The 15,817-nt window shown below is 44.7% G+C and overlaps 1 protein-coding gene across 1 annotated transcript; it reads left to right on the forward strand.

The window, feature by feature from the left end:
• The first annotated feature begins 3,903 nt into the window (after nucleotides 1-3,903).
• Nucleotides 3,904-14,569, forward strand: LOC117203426 (chondroitin sulfate proteoglycan 4-like). Its single transcript, XM_033437910.2, has 2 exons — nucleotides 3,904-9,599; nucleotides 14,136-14,569. Exon 1 carries the CDS (start codon nucleotides 5,995-5,997, stop codon nucleotides 7,870-7,872), a length of 1,878 nt encoding a protein of 625 aa, XP_033293801.2. The 5' UTR covers nucleotides 3,904-5,994; the 3' UTR covers nucleotides 7,873-9,599; nucleotides 14,136-14,569.
• The last annotated feature ends 1,248 nt before the right edge of the window (nucleotides 14,570-15,817 follow it).

Below are 15,817 nucleotides of genomic sequence, written 5' to 3' on the forward strand. Positions count from 1 at the left end.
AGGAAGCTTATGGACTCGTGCAGGAGCTAGATGAATAAACAAGTAATTTTAATACACCATGGTGAACACTAGGGCAAAGGAATGCGCAGTGTGGTAGGAACAAAAATGAGAAGCAGACATTGCAGGTTGGGATCCTCAGGAAGCAGAGTCAAACACGGAGATGAACACGCAGGAACTTTATTAGGGAATGTTCCTGGGAGCAAGATTTGAGGAAAGGAAGAGAATAGAAGAGAAGGGAACTGGTTTAGGAAGAGGAGTCAACCTGCAATGTAGTCTCAATGCAAACAGCTGAATTTGTGGGGAGCTCTGAAGATGCTGGGGCTATCTGCCAGCAGCATTCACAGCAGCCAGGGTAGAAAGAAAGTCCTTTGTTCTCGAAGGGTAGTGGGTGCATCACGGAATCCACCACAGTCCACCCCTTGCATCACCTGGACCCACTTCATGTAAATCCTGGGAACAGTACCTGAGTGATAAGCTTCATGTTCCTCCTTATCCAGTGATTCCTTTTACCCTCAACTGGTATTTCTGCTGGTCTCAGTGGCCACCTGATGATGTGACTCAGACCTTCATCCCCGAGGGGTCTGAGCTCTTGTCAACACACTCTTCTCAGGACAGGGTGACTGTGTTTATGTACTGACTGCCGAAGAAGTAGCAGGAGGCATCCAACGGGACCACATGGACACCCAACCTACTTTTCTGTGAGCCCGTTGTGTAACAATAGTTCTACCCCCTCCTGATGACTCAGGCTCAATTACCTGCCAGATGAGGCATGACTCTTCCTGTCTGCTAGTTCCTTGATATAAGGAGACTGAAATGTCCAGGCAGCAGCTGTAACTTATCATATAGAGAGAATCTTGTTGTGTCCCCTGGTAGAAGCGTTCCCCTTTGGAAGCCAGGAGCTTTGAAACCGTGGATTTATGGTTGATGGGGATGGGAACACAGATTCCTTAAGTGGGTCACTGAGAGTGACGGTCAACAAGGCCACTCCTGGTCTGCCCCTTGTTCTCAGACCCACAGCTTATACTTCTGGAGACATAGCAGGAGGTGTGTAAAGATTTTTAATTTAAAGACCATGTAAAGATCTTTCACTTAAAGTGTAGATTATGTCCTGGAGGGTGGAACCCCACCCTGATAGAGTATCGCTTCTGAGCTGGTGATTCAGCCGTACCTTTAGCACAGTCTCTCAGGCCTGCAGCTTCAGGGGTGCACTATGTGATAGGACCAGCGGGTCTCAGGGTCTTAGGCCCATCACCACACCTCCTTTGGAGTAAAGGGTGCGCCTTGGATTGACGTGATGCTGTTCGGCATCCCGTGTTAGTGAATTCAACACTCCAGAAGCTCTCAGAGTGGTGCCTGGTGCCGGCCTGCAAGCAAGAAAAGCAAATATATACCCAGAGTCTATGTCTGTTTTTGTTGAAATGAATCACTGGCTATTCCAAGAAGAAAGGGTTTCATTGACATCACCTTGCCACCCCTCTTCAAGGGATGGTAACCTACTGGGGATTTGGTGTTAGACTCTGTGAGAGGCACGCCGGGCATTCAGCAGTAGCATCGCTAGGGAAGCCTTGGTCAGAGGGGGCCCAGGCTGCTGGGTGCAGGCATAGACTCCTCCCTCACCACCCTGGCTACTTCATCACGCACCCATTGTGTCAGCATAGGGCTGGCCGATGACAGAGGCTGGCTGATGGCAACTGGCCAAGTCAGTTTTTCTGCCTGGTTGTTTTAGTGCCTGTTGTGTGGTGGATGTTTCCTGGTGGGCATTAACATGCAATATAAAGATCTTCCCGCTTCCTGCTGACACTCACGCATCTCTCCCAGACCTCCTCGGCCCTGCTCTTTCAATCTTTCTCATTCCAGACTCCTGACCATCTGGCCGGGCTGTTTGCTACTACCTATCCGTCTTTATTTATTCTAACCTCAAGCCTCTTCTCTCTCCATATAAAGTGGGCGATTAGGTGTACCACTCACAGTTCTACCTTTTGGAGAATTTTCCCTCAACCCTGTTTTTCATGGCCACCGCTAAGAGGAGCTGTAGTGCAGTTGGAGTCCCTTTTCAGCTTGCATGCACGTGATGAAGCTGACTCAGCCACGAACCAAGCTCAGGTGTTTTGCCCTTCCACCAGCTGGTAATAAGGGGTTTCTCCATGCAGCCAGTTGCATGAGCTGAGGATGCATTCGTGCTGGCGCAAGAATGGGGATGACATGGCGCTCCAGGCCACCATCTCGTTGCACCTTCTGGTCCTATTCATGCTCTATCCAGGATGTACCACTACCATCCCTTGAATCTCTACTTTCACCATCCATCCGTCAGAGCATTTCTGTCGTGTGTGTCTCACTTAGAGTGGGTCACCGCACTTTCTATGCTTCCAGGATCCACCTTAGCAGTGAGTTCACACCATTTCCTGCAGTCTGTGCTAGCATGTTATATCCTGCATCCCTCGAGAGTGCCCCCAAATCTAGTATAAACTCTCCCTTTTTCAACTTTATGTTCCTGCCCCCTTGATCAGGTACCCTCAGTCCCATGTGCATTCCCCCAGCTGCTGGCACTACATTCTGGGTAGGTCCCGCAGCTCCATTAGGGTCTCGTCCTTTTCCTCCCATATGAAGCCCAGCATGTCTCCACACAGGTTATATCATAACTTAGGCTTTGTTTTTGGCCTAGTGGTCAGGAAGAGAGATGGGAGTATATCTTCAGAGGTTACATGTTCCTCGTGGGGAGAGGTTTCTGCATCCGCTTTAAGCAAGGGGAGTATCACCTTAACAGGGGGATAGGTCTCTTCTTCAGGCTCAGAGGGTTCAGAGGGGTCTAGGGACCCAGGATATTTGAATGCACCAATCCAGATGTCCCCATTCCATTTGTCAAGGTTCCATTCTTTACCAAACAAGGCCATAGACTTGTCAGAGGTAGCCTGACATGGTTGGAACTTTGACTTAGTTTGATGCTGAATGCTCTGATGACTAATTCCTGGGTGGGAGTCTCACCTTGCCCTGCCCACCCACTATAGGAGATAAGAAAGACTTTGTGTACTACCATGGAAGCCCTTTGGCTTTCACACCTGGCTTGTAATTGTCAACTAATCTTTCCTAGTTTTTCCTTATCTTTTCCAAAGCTTCATTCAGACTTAGCAATAGACTCCCAATTCCATTGTCCTCATGATTAGTACTTGCCCTATATTTCTCATAGGTTGATATTTCAGCACTGGCTAATGTGTTCCCTTCCACCGTTACACCGGTTCACCGCCAGTGACTTGGGATGAACCCCTGTGGAAGGGAAGGAAGCAGAATTGGGTAGATGGAGAAGTAGATTTGCAATTCAGTTTCAGTGGAAGCCTCGGCCAACCCCCTTGAGAGTTCTGAAGAGGGACTGACCCATCAGAGGTATCCTGAGTTGGAGCACAACAGATCTGTGGGCTACCCCAGGAAGCAGGTGTGGGCTTGTGCAAGGCAGCTATCTTTGGCAGGGTCTCTTCTGAAGGGAGATGACAATATAAATGGAATAGTCATTATGTAATAACTTTACTAACTTTTTTTTTCCCCAGCATCTTTTTATGGTGAAAGCTATGTGGGGCTCAACATCATAGAAGTTTCCTCTGAGTTATCTCTTCAATTAAAGTTTCAAACCAGCAAACCACAAGGATTACTTTTTCTTGCAGCTGGGGAAAATGACTACTGTATGATAGAACTTCTATCAGGAAACTTACGGGTAAGATTAAAAACAAAATCTTTAAACATGTATAAGCCTTTAGTTACTGGAGGGAAAAACAGTGAGAGAAAAGAGAACAAGATAGCTATCCATTTGATTACTGTTATTTCACTAGAATAAAATCAGGTGCTATATGTAAGTGTTGAGATCTTTTCCAATTTTATCAGCGTGTCTTAACTGTTCCAACTCTGAAATTTTTTTTTTTTTCCTTTTTTGCGGTACGCGGGCCTCTCACTGTTGTGGCCTCTCCCGTTGTGGAGCACAGGCTCCGGATGCACAGGCCCAGTGGCCATGGCTCACGGGCCCAGCCACTCCGCGGCATGTGGGATCTTCCCAGACCAGGGCATGAACCCATGTCCCCTGAATCGGCAGGCGGACTCTCAACTAGTATGCCACCAGGGAAGCCCCCAACTCTGAAATTTTTTAACCTCGATATGTAGTCCATAAATGTGGGAAGAGTTTCCATGTCCAAGTTTCTCTCTTTCTCTTTGTGAATAGCCTTGTTTACTCAATAAAACACTATGAGATGAGATTAATTATGATTCTTTCTCTTTCAGGTGAGAGTTAATTTGGGGACAGGTGAACAAGGGCTCCTTTCTGAGAAAAGACTTCGTGTGGATGACTTGGTTTGGCATTTAGTGGAATTGTACTGTTTTAAGGATAATATCTCTCTGGTTATTGACAAACATTATGAGATGACTGGCCAGATCCCCGGCGGGATGCACGATTTGCACTGTCAGCGTGGAATCTACGTAGCAGGCCACGGTGGACTTGATGTCCCGTGCCTAGATGGAGGGATCCCCAATTTCCGTGGATGTATGGAGGATGTGGCGTTTAACCAGAGGGAGATCCTTAACATCCCTTAGATCTTACCCTGGTTTTAAGAAAGTTTATGAGGTGTCACTAGGATGCAATGATGAATTTTTTGCAGCGGAGGATGAAGCCATCAATTTCTTTAGCTCCAGGTCCTATGTCTCCTTCCCAGAATGGAGGGTGCAAGGGGATGGGCTATTTGAATTTGCTTTGCAGACTGGAACTCAACAAGCCTTGCTTTTATTTCAGTCAGGTAGAGAAGGAGATTTTGTTGCTTTGGAAATAGTTAAAGGTTTATTGAAGGCTCATGTAGGAAGGAATAAGAGTAACACTCTGCTCTCTTCTGTTTGCTTAGTTAGTGACAACCAGTGGCACGTTATTCAACTCAGATTCACTGAAAGGTATCTGGACCTGATGGTGGATGAACAGGGAGTAAGGACATGGCTGCCTTTACAAAGCAAACCGTTTGTATCTGAAGGCCCTCTCTTCGTGGGAGGTCTTGATAGCCTCAAGGGAGAAGAAGTTAAAAGGTTAGAACTTGCCTCTGTGCCTAGGAAATGTGCTCAAGGAATCTCTTTCAAAGGCTGCTTAAGAGGCTTGGAAGCCAACTCAGAAAAGAAAGCATTAAAGGATGCCCTATTTCCAAAGATATATCTGCTGGGTGTAAAATGAAGAGTGGTGATAACAAAAACCCTTCTGTAACAACCACAGAAAAGCTGCTTCAGGCAGAAGTTCCCCTTTCCACGGCCGACCCTGAGGTAGGCAAGCCTATTCTTCAAGAAGCCAATAGCTATTGCTTGGTTCTGAATAACTTGAAGGTCCAAGAAGGTGGGCAAGCCCTACTGGAACAAAGGCATATGAAGGTGGATGTGGAGTTGAAGGATTTGGGTTTCCATCAGTCTCAGATACTATTTAAAAAAGGAGATGCCTATTCGTGGGTTCCTTTGATTAGATGTTTCCCCCGAACAAGAAATGGAGAAGGCTTTTACTCTGTTAGATTTGGGGCAAGGAAGGGTTTGGTATGTCCATGATGGTTCAGAAGAACCTAGGGATTATTTCACATTTTCTGTCTCTTCCAACAGCAAGAAGGAAGCGCCATTATATCTTCAAGGACATGTTTCATATGTGTTTAACATTATTGCCGTTCCAGTAAATGATCCCCCAAATCTTAAGCTCCCCGAAGGAAACTTGCTTCTCGTGTTTGAGAACTCTAAGAAACGACTGACTCCAAATACCATACATGTGTCTGACCCAGACACAGATTCCTTGAGTCTTAGTTTCTCAGTTCTTGCAACTTCAATTCAGATGCTGGGTTTTTAGAAAACACCAATGATCCTGGGAGAGCCATTAATGGTTTTACATATGGGGATTTAAGAGATGGCAACATTTTGTATGTGCACAGGGGCCATCGGAACTCCCAGATCCTTCTGAGAGCAAGTGATGGAGAGCTGGTTAGCAATACAGTGGTGTTACGGGTCATGGCTGTTCCTTGGGACTTTGCAGTGGCCAGTAGAACCAGTGTGGTCGTACGGCAGGGTGGCACGGTTCTGATTACACAGAGCAACTTGTTGGTGGAGGTTAATGGTGAAGGCCCTGAGGTGGACACCCACTATGTTATCACTCATCCACCTTGGTATGGCCAGATTCAGTGGCAGGGGTCAAGTGGCGAGTGGAAACAAACTAGTACCTTCTCTCACCGTTCCGTTGATTGGGGGTACTGTAGTACATTCAAAGAATTGCAGCTAGAAAATATTACGGATCATTTTAAATTTAAAGTTAACATAGAAGGAAAAAGCAGTGAAGAGCTGATGTTTCTGGTTATGGTACAGTGGCTGAAGTTTACCCTTCTGAAAAATGTTCCTCTTGAGATCAGTAAAATAAACAGGCACATATTGAATTCTGATCATTTGCAGGCTGTGACAGAGGGTGTGGAAGTAGCTGAGAGGGAACTCCATTTTAAGTTACTGACCCCACCTAAGAAAGGAAAATTGCTACTTGGCACAAAATTTCTAAAAACAAACTCAGTCTTCAGCCAACAAAACGTTACAGACTCTAAGATAAGTTATGAACCACAGGGAAGGAGGCCCAGGGCACATTCACAAGACACTATTAGGTTCTTGATGGTTGCAGAACACATGGAATCAAAAGATTATATGTTCAGAATAAATTTTAAAGCAGATAAGAGGCGCATTATTGTAATGAACAGAGGATTATTTGTAAAAGAAGGAGAAGAGAAATTAATCACAAAATTGGAGTTATTTGCTCAAACCTCGGACAGTCAGACTTTCCAGTATAAAATCACCAAGAGTCCTCAACATGGGAAGCTGAAACTGACTCGATCTTCAGATTCTCTGGGAAGTCATGACAGTATCACCACATTCACTGCTCAAGACATCTTGGGTGAGCGGCTCATGTACGTGCACGATGACTCTGAGACCCAGTGTGACGAGTTCCTCCTCATGGCCTCCACCGCAGGACCAGGCCAAGAGGGAGTGGCCAGGGATTTTGATACAGAGCATCTGTCTGCAGAAATTAAAGTCACCGTTTCTGTGGAGTTAAAGAACGATGAGAAACCAGTGTGTGCGGTGGATAAGGTCTTTCACGTCGTGCGGAACGGCCAGCGCTTGTTGACCCTAGCTAATCTCTGTTACCATGACCCCGATGCAGATTTTGATGATGGGCAGTTGCTCTACACCCGGTGGGGCATCCCGAATGGGGACTTGGTGCAAGCCAGTGACCCGACTCAGAAACTCTACCAGTTCAGGCAAGAAGACCTGCGGGAAGGGCGTGTGCTCTTCAGGCATCAGGGCGCAGGCTCGGCCTGCTTTGTGCTGTTTGTGACAGATGGCGTCCACTACACATCGTCCCTCCTCGAGGTCAGTGTGTCAGATCTCTGTGTCCGCATAGCCAACAACACAGGACTGCTGGTACAGAGGGGAAAGGACAGCAGCCTCACGACAACCAACCTCAGTGTCACCACAAACCAAGATGTCAGAACAGACCACGAGATCAAATTCCACATCCCGTGTCCCCCAAAGCATGGCAGAGTGCTGGTCAACAGCTCAGGGCCCAGCTCATTTTCCCTGCGTGACTTGAAGCAAGGACGTGTGATTTATAGACACGACGGCAGTGGCAGCTTCAATGTGTTCAACCTGACGGTGAAAGTTAAAGATACATATTTAGAAGTGGGCATGTACGTGCAAGTGGACTCGGAAAGCCACCAACATCACACCCAAATTCTGCACAGCAAGACCCTTGTGGTTGAAGAAGGAAAACCAGTAAAACTGAGTAGAGGAAGGCTCTTGATTTCTCTCCTGGTATTTGGAATGACTTTGAAAAAATGTAGATGCCATTGAGAAGAGAAGCTAGAAGGTTTCATGATTTTGATACTGCTAATTGTGCTATAGGGAGAAATGGAATATAAATAATCCTCAGCCTCATTTTAAAGCTGTGTGCACGTGATCACACGCGCATGCATGTATGTTTGGTGTAGGAGGACCTGAGAAGGAGGACGGAATGTATATATTATAGTAAATGAAGAGGTCATTGCTTTTTTCATTTGTCACGGCAACACTGCCAGTATTTCATTTGGTCTGAGTTACATTTGTAATGCGGTGAAGCCGGGTATAAACGAGTAGGGTAATTTAACAGACATAAAAAGGATCCCTAAAATAGAAGAGGATACTATATTACACAGTTTATTTCCTTAGCTGTGAATGTGGCCTTGTGTAATTTCTTGAAATGGATGGATCAAATTGGCCTAGACCAGTGGAAGGCCAGGGGTGAGACCTCATACCAGAAGCTGCCTGGTTTCCTGAGGCTCCAACTTGGAAGCTTCCAGTAGCACAGCCCTGCTGCTGAGAGTCAGGAGTGAGTAATCTGTGCAGGGTATGTAAACTATGATTTATGATAATTGGCCACAAATGCAGGCTATTCTGAATCTACCATCAGGACTGCAAACGAGTTTGCCTGCTTGCTAAATACAACCGATAACATCAAGTAGAAATGAATTCAGATCAGAAGCAGTTTACTAAATAATGAGTTTTGACTAAGAGAATACGTGGCCTACCAGCTTTCCTCAATTCTTTTTCAGGATCTTAGAGAGTTAAAGTTTCACCACAAGGGGGCGTATATAGTTCAGTGACTATAAATCAGTAACAATGACAGTTTTGAGATGGATTTTGCTGAATCCGTAAAATTAAATGTATATTGAAAATACTGAACTAGTTTAAAAATAAGCTTCCCTCTAAAGTCTTGCAATTTCAGTGAGTAAGCTGCTATTTCTTCTACCATCTTTTATTCCTTCTCCTTATACCATTTTATTTCTTTCAGCACAACTTTCTGAGTCCTAGGTCTCTTGCCACTGTGAATGATGCCTTGTTAGTACATTAGTAGCTGTTCAAATGTTGCTTTTCCTTTGTGACCAGGGCTGAAATTCAAAATAGTAGCATGGTCACCAGAACAGACCGGGGCTTAAACTGTGTATCTGCCTGGATGGTAACCTAAGCCATTTGTGGACGTTAATACAAAACAATTAGGTTCATCAGGGGTCTTGACTCTTTCATGTGTTAATGTTTTTCTTTTTGTCTGTGTGTTGTGAATGTGCACTCAGGCTGGGCATGAAGATGATATTCCGTCAGAGGCAGTGTTCATTGTTAGGACTCCGCCCGTGCATGGATACCTCCAAAGATCTTTATCAGAGGAGGGCAGCTTGGGTTCAGATGAAAAGTCACCTTTGATTTTTACACAACAGGACATTGACGATGGTTCTATCCATTATGTACAGACAACTCCTGACCAACAACAGGACTGTTTTTTACTGGATGTGATGAATGGCTTCCAAGCTGTGAGGAGACTTGAAATCTTGGTGGATATTGTCCCTAAGTGGATTCCTCTGGCGGTACAAAATTTCACAGTCCAGGAAGGTGGTTCCAAAGCACTTCCAGAAGACTACTTCAAAATTCCAAGCAAACATTTTGAGGGACTTGACTGTGAATTTGTTGTACTCAAACCACCAAAACACGGTTATGTTGAAAATTCTCATTTTCCAAGAGTAAAGCTAATGAAATTTACCAGGAAACAGGTAATAGCTCTCAGCTGATACGTTTGGTTTTGGGTATGTTAGATAAGAGAAAAAACTTGACTATTTATCATTTAGATCATGGACTTTCGGGAGTGATGGGACCTTACAAGGTATCTGGTCCAACCTCCCAACAGATGGAGAAGCCCTTCCACAGTAACACCATAGAGAGGTCATCTAGTCATTGCTTAAAGATCCTCAGTGATGGAGAACTCACTGCTTCCTGAGATGGGCCCTTCCAGTTTAAAGACACTTCAGTTGTTAGAAATTTCTTTATGCTGAGCTGCCACTTAGAAACTTCTGCTCCTGGGTCCTGGCTCTGGTAGCTCACAGAACAAATTATACCTCCTTTCATAAAAGCTCTTTAAATATTGAAAGGAAAAATTATCAAAGTCCCTTGAATTTTATCTTCTTTAGGTTAAAGAACTCTAGTTTCTTTAGCTTTTGCTTATGTGCTGTAGGTTTCTAGCCCCTGCACCATCCTGGCTGCCCAGTTCTAGAGGAGCTCCACACCATCCCCTCTCAAAGTATAACACCCAGCGATCTAATACAGGCATGCTTTAATCATTAGTGGATGTTTTCATTCATTCATTCCCTTATCAATCAGTGCTTACTCTGTGCTGTGCCCTATGCTAAGCATAGTGCTGTCAGTGGCTGAAATGGCGCAGTCCCTGCAATCAAGCAGCTGGACACAACTGACAATCTGGTGTCCGATAAGCATAAAATAACCAGACTTAACTCTGGGCTGCTATCAGGTTTCTTTGCTTTGGGTTAGAATGGTATTATTGTGATACTTTGCTTTCTTATCATGAATAAAAGAATGATTTCCATCCTTTCTTTTTAAATATTGCAAAGTAGCTTGCAGATCCCCATTATTTCCTTTATAAGTTCCGAGGAATACACACTCTTCAGGTTGGGAACCATGAACAGCTACCTAGCATCTTTGGGTGTCCTTGTCCAGTTCGCTAAGAACCCACATGTGCTGCTTCATTTTGCTTCTGAGGATTTCACCTCATCAAGTGACTTGAATCCATTTACTAAAAACCTACTCTGTTCAAGTTCCTGTGTGAGGTTACCATGATAAGTAGACATATTCCTTGCCCTCAAGAAATGCTGTGGGGGAATCAGGCACATGAACTTTAATATTAGGCACACTCTTCTTATCTTTCATGTAGCACTTTCACAGTGGTACTGCAGGAGTGCAGAATGGTCACATTTGACTCTAACTGAAGCCTTCACAGAGGGAATAAAGTTTAAGCTAGACTTTGAGGAGAGAGAGACAGAGCCAGGACATAACGGAGGTGGAGACGGAAAACAAAGCAACGCAAGCAAAGCAGACTGCAGGGCCAAGGGCATGGAGGCACTGAAGGGCATGGTTCCTGGGGGCTGCAGAATGGTCCACAAGGCTCTAGCACGGGCAGAGGAGTGCCAGAGGGTGCTTGGGGCCAGACTGCACAGAGCCTTGAGTTACACATCAACAGGGTTAGACTTAACCAGCTGGTGTTAGGGAGCCGTGGGGAGACGCGGAGATTGCTGAGGGTGGAAAAGACCTTAGAACTCGGTGCTTCTCAACTGGGGACCCAGGGAAGGTGATTCTTTAGTGACTACGTGCAGCCGTCTCTTAATCATAGCTTCCCTCTCAAAGCCTGGACAAACTGTCCGAGATAACCACTTGCTCTTGTGTGAGCTGAATTTAATTCTGTTCACCTCGTGCACTCTGGGTGAGAGACTGAGCACTAACTTTTGGTTCTGTCTTAGCCAATTCATTGTTGTCTGTGCTTTGTAAGAAGTGTATATTTAAGCATGGTTGGTTGAAATCTGTGTCAAGCGTGTGTGTTCCCTGTAGTATCCATGTTATCGTGTAGCCTTGTTCACAGTCAAGGCTGTGTGTTCCTGCTCTTCAGATGAGCCTTTTACACTTTCTCTTCCTTTAGGACTTCTGAGGTCTCTAGGTTTTGAGACATGATCATTTTCACTTACGGTGATAACCTAACAACTTGTGGCTGTAACCTTGAGTGACTCAGAGAAGGAGAGCGCTTGGCCATTTTTGCCCTTCATTCATTCAGCAGTAGTTTTTGAGTGTCCATTATGTGTCAGGTATCCTAGTTCTAAGTACTGCGGATAAAGCAGTGAACTAACCCAGCAATAATCCCTGTCCTTATGGATCCTTTCTCCTAGTGGGGGAAACAAGGAGGCAGAGAGAGAGAATAAATAAAATAAATAAGTGAATTTATATAAATAAGATAGTTGAACCAAGGTTAGTGCTATGGAGAAAAATAAACCAGGAAAGGGAGATAGAATATGCTGGGGACTTGAGTGGTGTGTGTGTGTGTGTGTGTGTGTGTGTGTGTGTGTGTGTGTGTGTGTGTGTGTGTGTGTGTGTGTGTGTGTGTGTGTTAATGTTCAGGTTCAAATAAGGTGGTCGGGGGGACCCCGCTGAGAAGGCAGCATTGAGCAGAGACCTGGAGGAGGTGATGGATAGTGAGCTTGGTGGGTATAGAGGAAGAGCATTCAGGCAGAGGGACGAGCAAACAAACAGCACTGTGAAGGGAATAGTGTGACTAGAGCTGCACACGCGGTGGGCAGGAGGTGAGGTTAGGGAGGTCCAGCATGGGAGGGCTTTCGACTTCACCTTTGACCCTGAGTAATGGGAGCGAGAGGATGTAAACAGAGAGGGGACGTAATATACCCTGAACATGACTGATGACAGGGGGCCAAACACTTTTTTTTTTTTTTTTTTGCGGTACGCGGGCCTCTCACTGCTGTGGCCTCTCCCGTTGCGGAGCACAGGCTCCGGACGCGCAGGCTCAGCGGCCATGGCTCACGGGCCCAGCCGCTCCACGGCATGTGGGATCTTCCCGGACCGGGGCACGAACCCGCGCCCCCCGCATCGGACTCTCAACCACTGCGCCACCAGGGAAGCCCAAACACTTTTTAATCTTCTAAGATTTTCTACAAGTTTGTTATCTACTTTAATTTCAAATCAGCAGATTTTTTTTAGTATTAGAACTAGGAATAGACAAATTCCCACCAAACCTCTTTGCCTTTAGATTAATACCTACTAACTGATAGTTTAAATAGTAACGTGGGGGGGGTACCACTTCATTGAGGAAATGATGTGTTTCTCCAGGAGAGATAGGAAAAGGTGACTGCTATTTAAATGCTATCTTCCTAAAGCATATTAGGTTAGAATTTCTCCTGTTCTCTGATGAGTGCCATCTTCCACATTTGTTTTCCAATAGCTTAAAGCAGAATGTTCCAGGAACATGTGGTCAGGCCTACGGTCTGGAATTCCTCTTCCCACGGAACTCCAAAGAAATTCTCATGCACCTGTGTTCAAGTGACCACAACATTCCCCTGAGACTGTTCATGAACTTTTCAACTCTTGTCAGAAACACCTCTGAGAGATCAAAAGTCTTTGCTCAAAGGAAGTGCGCCATAGGACTGGGCAAAGTTGAACTGTTAAAAATGTTGGCTCTATTTTATCAAAACAAACACAACCCCGGAGACTTTCTGAGAAGTTCAACTACTCCTGTCGGGCTTTAGAAGTTCTCTTCTGTTGTATTTTTGGGTCACATATTCACTGAAGCCAAGTTCCCTCTAGCTTTAAAATTCTCCTTGTCTCTGATTTCAATGCTGAGCTCTTCCGTATTTCCATCAGAGCCTTAAAGACATGGAAGGCGTTCTGATCAAATCAGTGGCTATCACAAATCCAAGAGGAATTTCAGAATGGAAATTAGAAAGATGAAATCTATCAGGGATAAAAAATTAACATTTGCATTTTGGTTATTACAGTGAGAGAAATCTGGCTTGACAGAATAATTCAATTCCAATATATTTCATTATACTCTGTCCTCAGGAGATGTATGATAGCTAGTTATGGGTAGCATCTGTTAAGAGATACACCAGAAATGATTGTATTTTGAAGGAGGAGGGGCAGGGTTAGGAGGTAGCAGGTGTAACCTTGCATACAAAGAGCAGTTAAGGGACTGATGCATGCTTAGCTCAGAAAAGAGAAGTCTGGGGAAACTTAAGAGTTGCCCTGGTCCATATGTCTCCAAAGAGCAGAAATCCAATCAGTGGGTGAAAACTTCAGAGCGTAAATCCGACATTCTGAATTGTCCAATAAAACAATCCACAACTTCAAAAATTAGTCACTCTAAATAAGTAGAGTCTGAATTTTAATGGGTATTGCTCCATTGGAAGAAAGGGTGGAGTATGTCACTTACAACACATTTTAGGGTTAGAAACAGCCTTTGACCTCAGGTCTTCTGATAACCAGTCCAGCATTCTCTTTACTACCCCACATTGCTTGATCACTCTGCCCCTCATGAAACTTATTTCTGGGATGAAGCACTGCTTCATAAAAATTATACCATCCATCATAATTTGCACTCTGATTGTCAGAATCATACTTCATGGGATGAACACATGCTTCTGTGTTTTAGATATAAAAAAATCAGGATTTCTTTTAAAGCATTTTTTCATATTTTTAAATTGTATTTCAGTAGTTTGGTGATACTTTGTTGTTGGTTACAGGTAGGAAATGAATTGATTTCCTATGTTCATGATGATAGTGAGGACCTTCTTGACAATTTCACCATCTTTGCAAATAGCTCAGAGCGTGGAAAACAGAGTTTGCCTCAAACTCTTTCTGTGACTGTCGAATCAGTAAATGATGAGGCTCCAGTAATAACAGCCAATAAAATCCTCCAGGTAAGTGCTCCATGCTTCTGGATTTATCATAATAACATAGAACTACCAATTTGATTTTCTTTTGTGGTATTTCTACTATTAAATAATAAGATATATGACTACGTATGTATACTTGGCATATTCCTCCTGGTTTTAAATAAATGCTAGTTATTACCAAGACATTCTGTTGGTTACGGCTTGCGCTATTCTAACCCAGTAATCTTAAATGCTGTTTTCTAAGTGGCAAAGGATCTAGACCACCAAGCTACAAGATGGTGCAGCACACCCGTGATGTCTGGCTGGTGGTCGACACAAAGAGAAAAAGGGTCTTTGGTGAGAGTGGTGGCCAGGTAGGTGACAGGGAGGGACAGGAAGAAAGCAAGGAGAACAACAAAGAAATGAGGAACTGTAAGCCTTTGACCTTAATTATAAAACACCCCAGCACCAACTAAATGATTGTGCAGGCATACTCAGGAGCCCGCCAGGGGCTAATCAAACTAGAAAATTTTACATTGTTAAAAATCACTGGAGTTTTTTTTTTTTAATTAAAAAAAATTTTTTTTTGGTTGTGTTGGGTCTTCATTGCTGAGTGCGGGCTTTCTCTAGTTGCGGAGAGCGGGGGCTACTCTTCGTTGCGGTGCGCGGGCTTCTCATTGCAGTGACTTCTCTTGTTGCGGAGCACGGGCTCTAGGGTGCGTGGGCTTCAGCAGTTGTGGCACGTGAGCTCAGTAGTCGTGGCTTGAGGGCTCAGTAGTTGTGGCTTACAGGCTTAGTTGCTCCACAGCATGTGGGATCTTCCTGGACCAGGGATCGAACCTGTGTCCCCTGCATTGGCAGGTGGATTCTTAACCACTGTGCCACCAGGGAAGTCCCAATCACTGGAGTTTTTAAAATCTGTTTTTATTCACTCAAAATAATTGGATCTCGGAATAGGCTTTTTAGTGCTTTTAGTTATATTACAGCTCGGTTTGTTACGCAGCCTCTACATTTTAAGGGAAAAATTAGTGGTGTTTGGACCTTTGGAACTTGTCCCTTTATCTTTTAGTTTACTTCACAGTCATTACCGAGGTAGCCTGGGGATGGTGTGTTCCAGCTGGTCAACCTCGTGGGCTGCCCCCCTCTGTTTTCAGCTGCCTTCCTCCCTCTCCTCACACTTATTCTTGTTGTATTAATACCTATTGACTCATTCTCAGCAAAGCGATCTAAGAAGTAGGCTGCAGACCAGCGTCATGAATTGTAGGTGTCAGTTATTATTAAACACAGTTATAAAAGTTTACATTTTTTACTGAGTAGAGTACTGGACATCTTCCATATTGGTGTCATTTTCACAGCCCTACAAAGGAACTGCTGTGATTATTAACCTCGTTATAGATGGGAGCACTGAGGCCCCAGGCTGTCACAAGGGAAGGTGTGGATTTGAAGCCGAGTGTGCCCAAGTCTGACTCTCTTGCCACTGTGCTCTGCCACTTCCCCCATTACCTGTGACTGACTCAAGCTCTCTCAGTGCATCTGTGTGATCAGATCTG

Source organism: Orcinus orca, chromosome 3, assembly GCF_937001465.1.
Source record: "Orcinus orca chromosome 3, mOrcOrc1.1, whole genome shotgun sequence".
Lineage (NCBI taxonomy): Eukaryota > Metazoa > Chordata > Mammalia > Artiodactyla > Delphinidae > Orcinus > Orcinus orca.